The 13,149-nt window shown below is 38.3% G+C and overlaps 1 protein-coding gene across 4 annotated transcripts; it reads right to left on the reverse strand.

Annotated features, from left to right (window-relative positions):
- Positions 1 to 4,972: 4,972 nt before the first annotated feature.
- LOC110873501 lies at positions 4,973 to 9,163 on the reverse strand. 4 transcript variants are annotated; one of them, XM_035975818.1, is made up of 8 exons: positions 8,943 to 9,163; positions 8,024 to 8,233; positions 6,804 to 6,881; positions 6,327 to 6,448; positions 6,047 to 6,211; positions 5,895 to 5,984; positions 5,530 to 5,693; positions 4,973 to 5,275 (listed from the first exon to the last, which is right to left on the reverse strand). In XM_035975818.1, exons 3-7 carry the CDS (start codon positions 6,809 to 6,811, stop codon positions 5,614 to 5,616), a joined length of 465 nt encoding a protein of 154 aa, XP_035831711.1. In that variant the 5' UTR covers positions 6,812 to 6,881; positions 8,024 to 8,233; positions 8,943 to 9,163; the 3' UTR covers positions 4,973 to 5,275; positions 5,530 to 5,613. The 4 variants fall into 4 exon arrangements, with proteins under 4 accessions (XP_035831711.1, XP_035831713.1, XP_035831712.1 ...); XM_035975820.1 differs by having other exon boundaries at positions 6,804 to 6,899; XM_035975819.1 differs by having other exon boundaries at positions 6,804 to 6,904.
- Between the last annotated feature and the right edge of the window lie 3,986 nt (positions 9,164 to 13,149).

Raw genomic sequence — 13,149 nt, forward strand, 5'->3', positions numbered from 1 at the left:
TGATTTACTGAAGCCTAAAATATACATTTTCGAAAAACCGATCAAATGGCACTAGAATCGTAATTTTTCGAGGTCGTTTACTATTTTTAAAGGACTATTTTTGGACAGCAGCTCAAGCTGTGTTTTTACTGCAGAAAAAGTGTGTTGTATTCGGAGTCATAACTTAAAAACTGAGTAGAAACAGCTCATGGAATTTTTACTGTAGATGGTCATTGTTGTCATGGTGATCCTCCAACCAGAATTTCGTCGATCGGGCTTACGATTAATTTTTAGTGAATTATTCCGTAGACTGCAATCAGAAAGTGACAAATCTGATTGCAGTCCGGTAAATGAATTTCTATAAAATATTAGTAATGAACTGGACCCCGATATTTTTACACAATAAAACTTGGATTGTATATGACCTCCTGTAAAAATTTGGGAATTTTTGGAATGAGTTAGCTATTTTATTAAATTGCTCGAAAATAGTCCAGAGTTCTGATTAATAAAGTTGAAATGACATAAGTAGTATATCGCATGTCTAATTGTCGGGTTGGTTATGTGAGAATGATCTACGGGATATATGTAAAAGAAAATGATATGCTATTAAGCATGGACACCTCCATTTACAAAGGAGACTATAGCGAAATTTTTTCCGAAAATCCTAGCACTTAGTAAATATTTTCGAAACGAGTGTTTACTAGTATATTTTAGACTATGTTTTTCAAACATAAAACTCGCCATAATTTTTGTAACGAAAATACAGAGTATCGGAGGTTGGTTTTATACATGAAAATGGGTAAAAATATATTTAGAATATATATTTTGTATTAAGACACGCGTGTGGATAATTGTTGTTTCGTGGTCTAGTATGTATATTTTCTAAGTAGGACTTAAAGATATATTATTTCGGAACTACAAAAATACATGTATGAGATACTCACATCCTTGGGAAGGAAATACGAATAACAATACTTGAGAAGAATTATTACTTAAATATTGAAGACACTATAAAATATAACTCAAAGGCACTAATCAATACTAAGATAAGGCACGGCCCGTTCGTCTAATAGACGTTAGACCATTGTAGGTAGTCGTGTTTGCTGAGGAGATTTGGGTTGCGAGTGCCGAAGACGCAATACTGTGAGTTTATGTCCCCCTTTTCTCTTAACTGTTTTCAGTTTTATAACTCCGCGAGTGAAATACATGTTACATACTGCTACAGACAATTACAAATGGTATGGTCAGCTAATGAAGGAACTGTTAGATTATGTGACTGGATAGGTGAAATCTTAAGACCATTAGTGCTCGTAGTACGATCGAGGGATACAGGTGATAGGTCTATTTGAACTTAACAAACCCCACCCATGTGCCCGCTGGTTGGACCATGTGGTGACCTTGTCATAACACCACCCATGCGCTCGCAGGTTGGACCATGTGGTGAATACATCTTAACCTCACCCATGCGCCCGCAGGTTGGACCATACGGTGATTACATTCTAACACCACCCATGCGCCCGCAGGTTGGACCATGTGGTGACTAGGTCCTATCGCCTCCCATGCGCCCGCAGGTTGGACCATGTGGATACACATTAACTGATATGTTTCCTTATTTGCTTTCATACCAGAGTTTACAAAACATTCATGCTTACAACGATTATAAAGGTTTATTCGCGCGCACATATTAAACACATGAACTCGCTCAACTTTTGTTGACTTTTCAAACTACATGTATTTCAGGGAACTAGTGGATCTGGAAGGGTATGCATGTGTCATCAAGCTGCGTAATGTCATAAAGGATGTTATCCATGGTTGTCGGGTTTAGAGGGTGTATTCCTTTCCTGGACGTGATACATGATTCTAAACTCCGGTTTTACTTAAGTACTTTCGTTGAGTTCTAGTGAACTCAGTTAAACATGTCATGATTTGTAACTTATTTTGGTATCACGTTTTCATGAACAAGTATGTTATGGTTTTCTCTACGTTATTAATGGATGAACATCTCATGTTTTTATCATATAGCACTGTTATGATTGATTGTTATGGTATTAAGAAGTCACACCAAATAAACCCTCGCTTCCGCAAAAGTCAGGGTGTGACAGCTTGGTATCAGAGCCTCGATCATAGCGAACTAGGATTCCTTCTCGAGTCTAGACTATGATCATCAGGGCTCTCACGAAAATGTTTTCAAACGTTTTTACATTGCATACACTATACGTCCAGATCCAGGGTATAAAACATTTTTACAAACAAAAGGCACAAATACACATTTCAAAGTTCATGTTTGTAATTCAGTCTTAGTGACTGGGAGGTTGGTCATAGAGACCAGGAATTCAGTCTTAGTGACTGGGAGGTTGGTCATGGCGACCAGGGATTCAGTCTTAGTGACTGGGAGGTTGGTCATGGAGACCAGGGAATTAGTCTTAGGGACTGGGAAGGTTTGGCCTTAGAGGCCAGGGAGTTAGTCTTAGAGACTAGGGAGTTCAGTCTTAGAGACTTGGGAGGTTTAGTCTGAGAGGCGGGATGTGTTAGTCTGAGGGACTCGGAGATTTGTCTGAAAAACTAAGACAAATATGTGGATACATGATGAATTGTCTTTAAATTGCAATACACAAAATGTTAAGGATTACTGTAAATATGCATGCTATGACTATTATGTTCCGGCACACACGCCCCCTTCCTCAGCGAACGAATTGTCAGATGATAACGACCCTACGACCACCGCCACAGATGATGAGACTATACCTACGCCAGAGATGTTTGCGTCAGACACTGAGAGTGACCCCGATATGCTGACCAAGGTTGAGGGTGACTTCCAACCGTCCGCGCTGCCAGACTTTGGCGATGAATTACCCTTGTTGATAGCTTCCTTGCCGAGGATCCCTCTGTCATTCATGTTTCGGCCCATGACCATTTCATTGCCGGTCATCCCGTTGGTAAACACACCATGGCTCCGATCCTCGACAATGCGCCTCTTGTGGACATTCCTTCCGAAGGCTGGTTACCCGACGAACAATTGATAATGATATTGACATGATATTAATGGTCCTTCCGATAACGCCCATGATGATGGAAAGTTAGACGAGAACGTCTATACAAATTTCACTTTTGAGACCCCTGTTGTCAAGCTACCCTCCGATTCTAGTATACACTCGATTTCAGACTCCTTTGAGTCTGTGACATCTGCAGCCTTACAGACAACCGGATTACAGCTTTCTACTACTGACGCTGACGACAACGATGTTATGACTGCTGCACTATCACCTGCTCGAGGCACCACACCGTTACACGACCCAGAGCCTGCTCCTGAGCTACTTTCTGCACCTTTTTGGGGCATCCTGATGTTGCACCTGCTGATCCTGAACCCCTTCTTGATCATGACCCTAATCCTCTTGGTTTACCAGACGATGCTGACTTCAGACCCCTACATTATGGAGACTACATACAGAATGAGTTACCCTGACACGTCAGCTACAATTTAAGGTTATGAGTCCTGAAGTTTTGGAGCCTCAGATGACATCACGTCCCCCACCTTGTCTATCCTAGTATACGACGACCCTCCACAGTCATCACTGTCTCCTTAGGCACGCTCACCTACTGCCATTGCACCTTTCTAGGTTTTAACGCTTGTTTCTTTACTATTAAGAAGCAGATCAGGCACTTACTTCGCCATTTAGACAAGCTCGAGGGGGAGCTCGCACATGTTAGCAGTATGTTTTTCTTCACTCCTCCACCAAAGTCACCAGTATAGTTGGTCACTGGATTTATGCGGATTACGTTACTTTCAAGTAAAGACACTACTAATGAGCCAAGACTGTGGAGACTTTTGGAGACTACCTTCGACCACACAACTTTGATACACTTATAGAATTACTGGACAAGGGTAGGGTGACCCTGTGTTCCCTGTGATGTGTTACATCTCGTAGACAATACGACTATGGTCGGTAAATAATGAAAGAGACGCTATGTCCTCACTAAACATATTGTCGACTTGCATATGTGTGCTATGACTATAATACTACATGCTTACTTGCTATGCCCGTATCTACCAGTTGTGCTATAATTGTGATATTATGTGATTGATTGTTATAACAATTATATGTATATATACACACCTCCTGGGTCTCATCCATTAAGTGGATGCTTATGTGCTTATGTCCTCAGTAAAGACCTGACCTATCTAATTTTCTTCTTAGAAGATGCCGCCACGAAGGAACACCGATACCAACAACCCTCTGCCAACGACAGAGGCGGAATTACACGAGCGCATCTCACAGGCCATAGCCCAGCATGAGGCCTTTCGCTCCGAACACAGCAGAGGTACCTTAGGAAATAACCCATCCAACGGATGCACCTACAAGTAGTTCTTGGGCTGCAAGCCCTTGGAATTCAACGGCACTAGGGGTGCCTTATCCTTCGTGCGCTGGATTGAGAAGACGGATTCTGTTTTGCGGGTGAGCAAATGTGCCCCAGAGCACCAGGTCTCGTACATTTCCGGATTGTTTCAAGATGGGGCTCTGTCATGGTGGAACCTTCAGGTTCAGACGTTGGGCGAGACCGCTGCGTATGCATTAACATGGAACGAACTGAAAGAACTAATGCATAAGAAGTACTATTCAAGGGCAGAGATCCAGAAGTGGGAAACTGCGTTCTGGAACTTGAAGATGGAAGGTCCAGAGATAGCTGAGTACGTGCAGAAATTTCATGAAGTACCACTAAAGAACCTTGTAAGAATGGACGGCACACAAAAAAAGTGCCACAAGAAGCGCTGACGCTAAAGCCTTTTAGTGGCACTTTTTCAAATGTGTCGCACAAAGTTTTTAGGCTTTTAGTGGCACTTTTTTATCTGCCAGTACAAACTTTTGATCTTTTAGCGGCACATATTTTTTGCCACAAAATCAAATTAAATGCGATTGACGTTTATCATATTAATTTTAATTAATTATAATTATCATTAATTTACGTTAAAAAAAACAAAATTGTAAAATGTAGAAATCATAAAATAATCACTTCAATTAAAAGTTCAATCAATCTTCCAAAGATTCCAAATGGCTAATAAGTGTCGATCTAAGTCTAATGATCAAACATATAACCCAAATAAACTAACAAGTGTATAAATAAAAACTCAAAACTTCATTGTGTTCATGAATCTCTTTCACAATCTTCATACAAGTTAAATAATCATCGTGACCGAGGTTGTATCCACAGGCGCTCCGACATCAAAACTGTGATCAACCCACAGACTAGAGACTAATATCTTCCCATCTTGTCTGGCAGCAACACATAGGGGATCATCCTACAAAAAAAACACAGATATATATTATAACTAAAGTATCAGTTATTTAAAACTTAAATCGGGTATAAAAGCGCAAAACTCGACATTCATCACTTAGAACTGGTTCGTAAATGAGTTCTAAGCAGTCTTTTATAGGTGTAGCAACATTCATTACATGTGAGAGATGCCTAAAATTGTTGTAAGATGGAGAGATAATTAATACAAATGTAGAACATAAAGGTTGTGATTAAGGAACATGTAGAACTCTTAAGTACCTGAGTTTAGTGTACGATTCTGAAACTCCATAATAATCAGAAAACTCAGTCAACAACCATTTCCAAGGTTCAACAACGCATAAATTACACGCATGGAACGATTGTGCACGCATGGCAGACTCCAATAGTAAATCGTACGCAAGCGTTTCCACAACAGGCCCGCACTGTCGAATTTATGAAACGAATTAACATTGTGAAACAATCTAGAGCAAAAACCTTAGAAAAAAAAAGTATATGATTACAAACCATGAGGTGAGTAGTTTCATCGGATGTTACCGTACTATTTTTAACACGTGACAGACGAATTAGTAAGTTTTTAGTTATCTTTTTTTATTTTACGAAGACTTACAAGTCATGGGAATCACCTGTTCCAGGCCTCAAACAAATGCCTAAGGTTGATTCCGTTTCTGTATGTTCTTCAGAGCTTTTAAGTTGCAATAAGCATGTCACCGGTTCTGCAACAGGAATTTGAAAATTCTTTTTTTTATTAGATTATTATTATAAGTAAAGAACAAACCTTCACACGAAAGCGAGAATGAAGAGATTCCTAATTTGTTAATTTTGCTTTTTACAAGTGAAGATACGTGTCGAATGTACTCGACTCCTGCTTGCACATATATAGCACTTTGCTGAGAGTATGTGTCCTTGAGTTTTCTTTGTGGGATGATTCTTATTTTTCTCACTGCAAAATTATGCGCGAATGCACATCGACTTTGAGTTAATAAAGAACATAATATTTTTGTATCATTAATGTTAAAAAGACTATTAATTTTAATAAAATGAGTTAAATACCATACCTTCAACCTTAATCTTTCCAATCACTTTCTTTACTTTCAAGGGACACGCTTTATCTGTATTCTCGATACCACTACTTGCAAGAGGTTTAAAACCTCGAGGTTGCAACAAGAACTTGTGTAATCTAAAGAAAAGTAAAAAATACGACCCTTTTAAGGTTAATGATATATGAAAAAATCAACAAAAAAATCAAGATAAAACAGTTTGCTTTCTGTAAGTATGTAAGTAGTATCTATGTGAGACCTTTAATCTAAATTAAAAGTACCATAGGTCCTAAACATAAACTATACTAATTAAAAAGGTATGAAGTTGTTTTATTTAAGTTTAATATACAGTCAACCTAGTTTATAATCAAATTAAACCAAATTGAAGAATATTGAAATAGCCTGAATAACATCATTTGTTAGCCTGGATGCACATCATGTGTTAAGTTATAACCAGTAAGTTTAAAGAAGTTAAAACATCTATAGTCAACATACCTAGGCATACTTCAACCTTTAAAGTTACTTCCTTGTAAAGTTTTTCATTCATGTTATCATGAAAAAGACCTGACGTTCCTGTGGTGGATCATGAAACTGAACTTTAAAGGAAAATTAAAAATTAATTATATCTCAATAAACTTTAATAACAAAATAATTAGGGGTGCACACAAGGGGAGCTCGGCTCGAAAAAAAAGCTTAAAACGAGCCAAGCTTAAACGAGCTCGAGTCCGAGCTCGTGCCTAAAATCAAGCTCGTTTAGTAAACACGCATGAGCCCGAGCCCAAGCTCATGCCCTTTCAAATGTTTGCTAGTCTCCTTTGTATATCATAAAGGGGGTCTTATGTGTAAACCATATATTCATCAAGTAATCAAAGAACAGGCTCAATCAAAAGACCATGAGCAAAATCAAATAAGGTACAAATATACAGAGAAGAACTATACAAAGAGATTAAATTACACATATAAACCCTCATTTAATATGTAAGGGATCATAATCAATAGCTAGCTAGCCCTAGAATAGCAAACCCAATTCAGTTCAAGCACAACTGAACTACGAATTCAACGTTGTAATCCATTTATCAAACAAAGGACCAAATTTGAATAGCAATTTTACTGACAAAACCCCCCCAAAAATATCAACATACACATAGCAAGAGCTATGTTGAATAGCAATTTTATACCTAAACCATAAATTAAAAAATTTACATTTTACCTTATTGCATCATGCTATATATATACTGGTGTATATGATGATGAAGTACTCTCAGACAAATTTTAGCTACTGAGAGTTTCAGTTTCAACTATATGGTAATAAATTAAAAGATATCAGTAATCTGCTATAGATCATATAAGCTCAATTAGTGGAGAATGAGATTACAGGAAGTAAAAATGTGGAAATATAAGGATCGAAAAAATTACAACTTATTTTGCGATAGAGAACTTACAAGTGATAAAAAACTATGTAATGCGCAAATTCCACAAACTAACCGAGCATCTTTATCCAAAATAGAAGAAAATATAGACAACTCCATTTATAGCGATGAAAACCAAGTCTGGTTTTACTCAAATTACTAGGTAAAATACCAAAAAACACCCTAAAGTTAAATTATTCTTGAAACATTTAATACAAAGTTGAGTTAAAACACTATAAAATTACATCTAATTTTGATTTAAAATTCAAGAAAATAAAAATTCATTAGGTCAAAGAAAGAAGATACCTTGGTGAACATACCAATGGCGCATTGAATAGCAACTTAAGCCAAGAAAAGATCATCAGCAAGCACCCGGTCCTTATACCCTCCAAACCGAAACAACCATCTTAAAATGGCGATATCTCCAGCTCCAAATACCTATTCACAACAGATCTAAGTATACTCCCCTGCCAGAATACAATCCAATGACGGAGCCACCTCCACCTAAACGATTGTCTGCAGCAAATTTAACGACAGTTTACAAATTTAATCTACTCTTATGTAAACTAGGATGCAAGAAGCACATGGTGCAAATTAAAAATCTAAACTACAACAACACATTATTGGCTAGAAATATCGTCTTTGTCTTCTTAACTACTGGATCAAACCACAATATGCGACATACAGGAGATTAAACCCAAACGAACAAACAAACTTTAAAACTTGGTAGAAAACGAGCATGAGTGACCTAATTCCAGTCTTCTGCAACCTTCAAAAAAACTAAGAAACACTTCAATGGAAATATGAAATGGACAAGTTTGCGAATTATCAACATATATAATTCAAATTGTGCATTTTGAATAGTTGGAGTTCTCTCAATTATTTAATTTCTTATTTGAAGAACAAAAGGTAAACCCCCATACAATTATCATCACGTATAGTTAAACAAACAAAACAAGATGCACAGATGGATTTTAGAACAAAAAATCAACAAACATAAACTAAGCGAAACCCTAATTATTGCCAAAATTAAGCAAAAATTGGTCTCAAACTTCACCACAACAGCCAAAGCATCGATGATAGAGACGGATCTCCATTGCAAAAACAACTAAAAATACCCAAAACAAAGAAGTTTGATTCGATCTCCATGGAGAATTCATGTCACACAAATAAAAAAAGATGAGATGGACGTATAAATACAGGGAAAAGAAATCAGTTAACCTACCTGTAAATTGACCAAAGTAAACAAAATATAACTGAAGAAATCGATGAGAATGATTGATTTTTTGGAGATCTGAAGATGGAACTATGAAAGTTTTAATATATTAGAACGTGAAGAAAACCCCCTTTTTGGTGATCCTAACTGGGAATTGAATAAGAGATGTGAGGATGAGAGGGAAAGCAAAGAGGGGAATTTTTTGGGTCAAGGTTGGAGGGAAAATATAAATTTTTGGAAAATTTTTGAGGTAAATATGAAGTTTTTGAGTTGTAATTGCTTTCAAGGATTAGTTATCATGTACTTAAGCTCGATTTAAAAAACAAACGACTCGAATTGAGCTAGTGCTTAACCTATGAAGTTTTAGTTGACCCGCGAGCCTAAACGATTTCACTATTTATATAATTTTTAATTAAAATCTTACATACATACATATACATATATAGGGTAGGGATTCTAAGAGAAGTCCAACCTATTTGAGAAACTTGAGAAGCATTCTGAACCACACATTTTCCTAGACTTTTCGTAATATACACATATGTATAGTTTAAAATTGACTATATACATATATGTATATTGTCAAATCTTGAATTATACACATATGTATATAGTCAATTTTAAACTATACATATGTGTATATTACGAAAAGCTTAGGAAAAATGTGTGGTCCAGAATGCTTCTCAAGTTTCTCAATTAGCCTAGTGCTTCTCACATGATCCTAACCCTACATATATATTATGAAAAATGACTAATTATATTATATATATGTGTATACAGACATATTATGTTATATGAAAATTTATATAAAATAATAATTATACTTAAAATAATGTAATTAACAAATAATAATCAAATTGATTCCGAGCTTGAAAAACAACATACGGGCCGAGTTGGAGCCATAAGAAACAAAATATGAACATAGCCGAGCTCGAGCTTGCATAAATTAAACAAGCTCGAGCTCGGGCTCGGGTTTGGCTCGGCTCGTTTACACCCCTAGTGGCGACATTAGGTGGAAAGCTTAGGGTGAGATTGAAAGTGTGAAGTAGTGGCAAAAAGCTAAATGTTGCTAAATGTATGTATCAAGCAAATATGGCATACACAAAGTGCCATTAAAAATCAAAATTAGTTGCATAAAATCTAAATGCCACTAAATGTAATATGACATATACAAAGTGCCACTAAAATCCTAAACTAGTGACAGAAAATCTAAATGCCACTAAAAATGTATGCCACTAAATAGCATTTTTTTTGTAGTGCCTCCTGGGTCTCATCCATTAAGTGGATGCTTATGTGCTTATGTCCTCAATAAAGACCTGACCTATCTAATTTTCTTCTTAGAAGATGCCGCCACGCAGGAACACCGATACCAACAACCCTCTGCCAACGACAGAGGCGGAATTACACTAGCGCATCTCACAGGCCATAGCCCAGCATGAGGCCTTTCGCTCCGAACACAGCAGAGGTACCGTAGGAAATAACCCATCCAACGGATGCACCTACAAGTAGTTCTTGGGCTGCAAGCCCTTGGAATTCAACGGCACTGGGGGTGCCTAATCCTTCGTGCGCTGGATTGAGAAGACGGATTCTGTTTTGGGGGTGAGCAAATGTGCCCCAGAGCACCAGGTCTCGTACATTTCCGGATTGTTTCAAGATGGGGCTCTGTCATGGTGGAACCTTCAGGTTCAGACGTTGGGCGAGACCGCTGCGTATGCATTAACATGGGACGAACTGAAAGAACTAATGAATAAGAAGTACTGTTCAAGGGCAGAGATCCAGAAGTGGGAAACTGCGTTCTGGAACTTGAAGATGGAAGGTCCAGAGATAGCTAAGTACGTGCAGAAATTTCATGATCTGTCTCGAATTGTCCCCTACATGGTAGATCCAGAGTTTAAGAGGATCGAACGCTTCATCGGGGGATTGGCACCTAAGATTCTAAGCCTAGTGACAACATCAAAGACTCAAACAATTAATGAAGCAATTGACTTAAGTGTGACGCTCACTGAAGAAGCAGTTAGGTTGTGTAAATTCTCAAACTCCAAGGAGAAAACGGAGAGTCACGGGGAGTCATCTGGTGAGAACAAGAGGAAGTTTAACGATTTCAAAAAGGGTACTCGGGCGGAAAACAACAATGCCAAAAAGGAAAAAGGGTACACGGGTATCCTACCCAAGTGCGATAATTGTCGACGTCACCATAACGGGCGATGTAGATATGGAAAATGTGGTAACTGTGGCAAAGTGGAAAATGTCAAGGAAACATGTCGGCAGGGTACAGAACATGGAAATAAAGATCGAGATGGTAGCAGAAATCGTGGAGGAAACAACAACAACAACTATCAAGACAGGAATGGTGACGATCAAGGAAATGGTCAAGGATGTTTTAATTGCGGAGATGTGGGGCATTTCAGGAAGTATTTCCCTAAAAACACACAGGCACATGGATGAAGGCTCAGCAGCGGAACTAGAGAAGCACGCCAGAATCCAAGCGTGATCATCGGTACATTCCCTATCAGTTAAACGCCATGCACCTGTGTTGTTTTGATGCTGTTACCAAACTTAGCGGTGTGCCTCTAGGGTTAAGAATGTACTTTGTTTAGTTACAAGTAAGTTAGGCATCCCGTACTTGATATAACTAGCTAATGGGAAGCTAGTGGAAGCCAACGAAGTATTTGGAGATGACAAGGTAGAACTCAGAACGCGTAAATTTACACTTGATCTACTGCCAGCTGAGTTGGGAAGCTTCGACGGGGTAAGTAGGATGGATTGTTTGTCGAGCGATCGAGCGAAGATTGATATTCGCATCCCAATGGCAAATGAAGGGACAATCATGATTCATGGAGCAAGATACACCTCTACAAATTACTAGTGCTTGGAGACACGAGAATTTCGCGCACACAATATGTTTCCTTCTCGACTGATGTTGCAGATAAGGAAGCCGAAGGCTTGCCTGGATTATCCACTCAACGACAAGTCGAATTTCGCATCGATTTAATTCCGAGCGCCACGCCTGCAGCCAACGCACCTTAGCGACTTACACCTTCGGAAATGCAAGGATTGCCAGTATAGCTTCAGTAGTTGATAGAGAAGGAAGATAACAGGCCAAGATTCCTATTTTGGGTACCCCTAGTTGTGCTCGTCAAGGAGAAGGACGATAGCTTTCATACGAACATCTAGCTACTAGGAGCCGGACGAACCAACCAACAAGAGTCGGTGACTCTTGCCAAGGATTGACGAATTGCTTATTTAACTAACCGTAAGGATCCAACTACTATTTCGCGACCGATCGTTGATCGAGTGTCATTAGCTGAGAGTTCAAAAAGGATGCATACCGGGGAAATTGTGGGACAATAACTTGTTTTAAACGTACACAAGAAGGGTGTTTCCTACACGATGCACAGAACAATTTTACACTGAATTCGAAACTCTGAGAATCTAGAAAACTTGTACTTAGGACCCTTGGAAACCCTGGTCCAAACTCGTAAAGGTCGTCACTTAGGAACCACACCTGTGAACTCTAGCAAACCCCATTGTCCTGACGAATATGCTATTGCAGTTAACCAAACAGAAAGTACTTAAAATTCCTTTGCTGAAATCTTCACTTTCGCTTCTGGCGAGTAGATGTTTGCATCTCTACTTCCCTTTTTACGGTAGATACATCGCGTCGATTTTTCTTCGCTGAGAGCGAACACATATTTGTTTCGAATACTTGATCGTTTCTCCATCTTTGCAAACACTCATTGTTTCATTATTTGAAAACTCATACGTTACGCATGCACCTTTTGCTACGCATGTGACTACATTTCAAACGCTTCATTAAAGTTCAAATATTATGTTGCTAAATCTAATTACTGGTTTGTGATTCGAATGACCTACATTATATAATTGTTGGCTCTTTGCAATCAAGTTAACACACTCTCTTGAAACTTCTTTGATTTCAAGTTACATTCATGGTTTATTCTTGTTACCATGACGAGATTCCTTTATTGGTACATATGTTTATTGTCGGGTTATGCTGAAAATAAGTTCAATTGCTTGAACTTACCCATTTCGCATATTTGGTTTAAGACGTCATATGATGTATTGGGAGCATCATATTCAGACATTTTTGCAAAATTCTTTCATTACGAGTCGTAGTAGGTTCGGTTGATCTACGACTCCACTAAATCGTTTGAATTGACTTCGACACCTTGAGGTGATATTTTCACAGAATTGAAGCTTG

This window comes from Helianthus annuus, chromosome 8 (genome assembly GCF_002127325.2).
Source record: "Helianthus annuus cultivar XRQ/B chromosome 8, HanXRQr2.0-SUNRISE, whole genome shotgun sequence".
Taxonomy (NCBI): Eukaryota; Viridiplantae; Streptophyta; class Magnoliopsida; order Asterales; family Asteraceae; genus Helianthus; species Helianthus annuus.

Coding starts and splice junctions, on each gene's coding strand:
- LOC110873501 (XM_035975817.1), bottom strand. CDS start 8,079: ATGATCTTTTCTTGGCTTAAGTTGCTATTCAATGCGCCATTGGTATGT. Junction 6,212..6,326: donor TGGAAAGATTAAGGTTGAAG/GTATGGTATTTA, acceptor ATAATTTTGCAG/TGAGAAAAATAAGAATCATC. Junction 5,694..5,894: donor TTGTTTGAGGCCTGGAACAG/GTGATTCCCATG, acceptor TAAATTCGACAG/TGCGGGCCTGTTGTGGAAAC.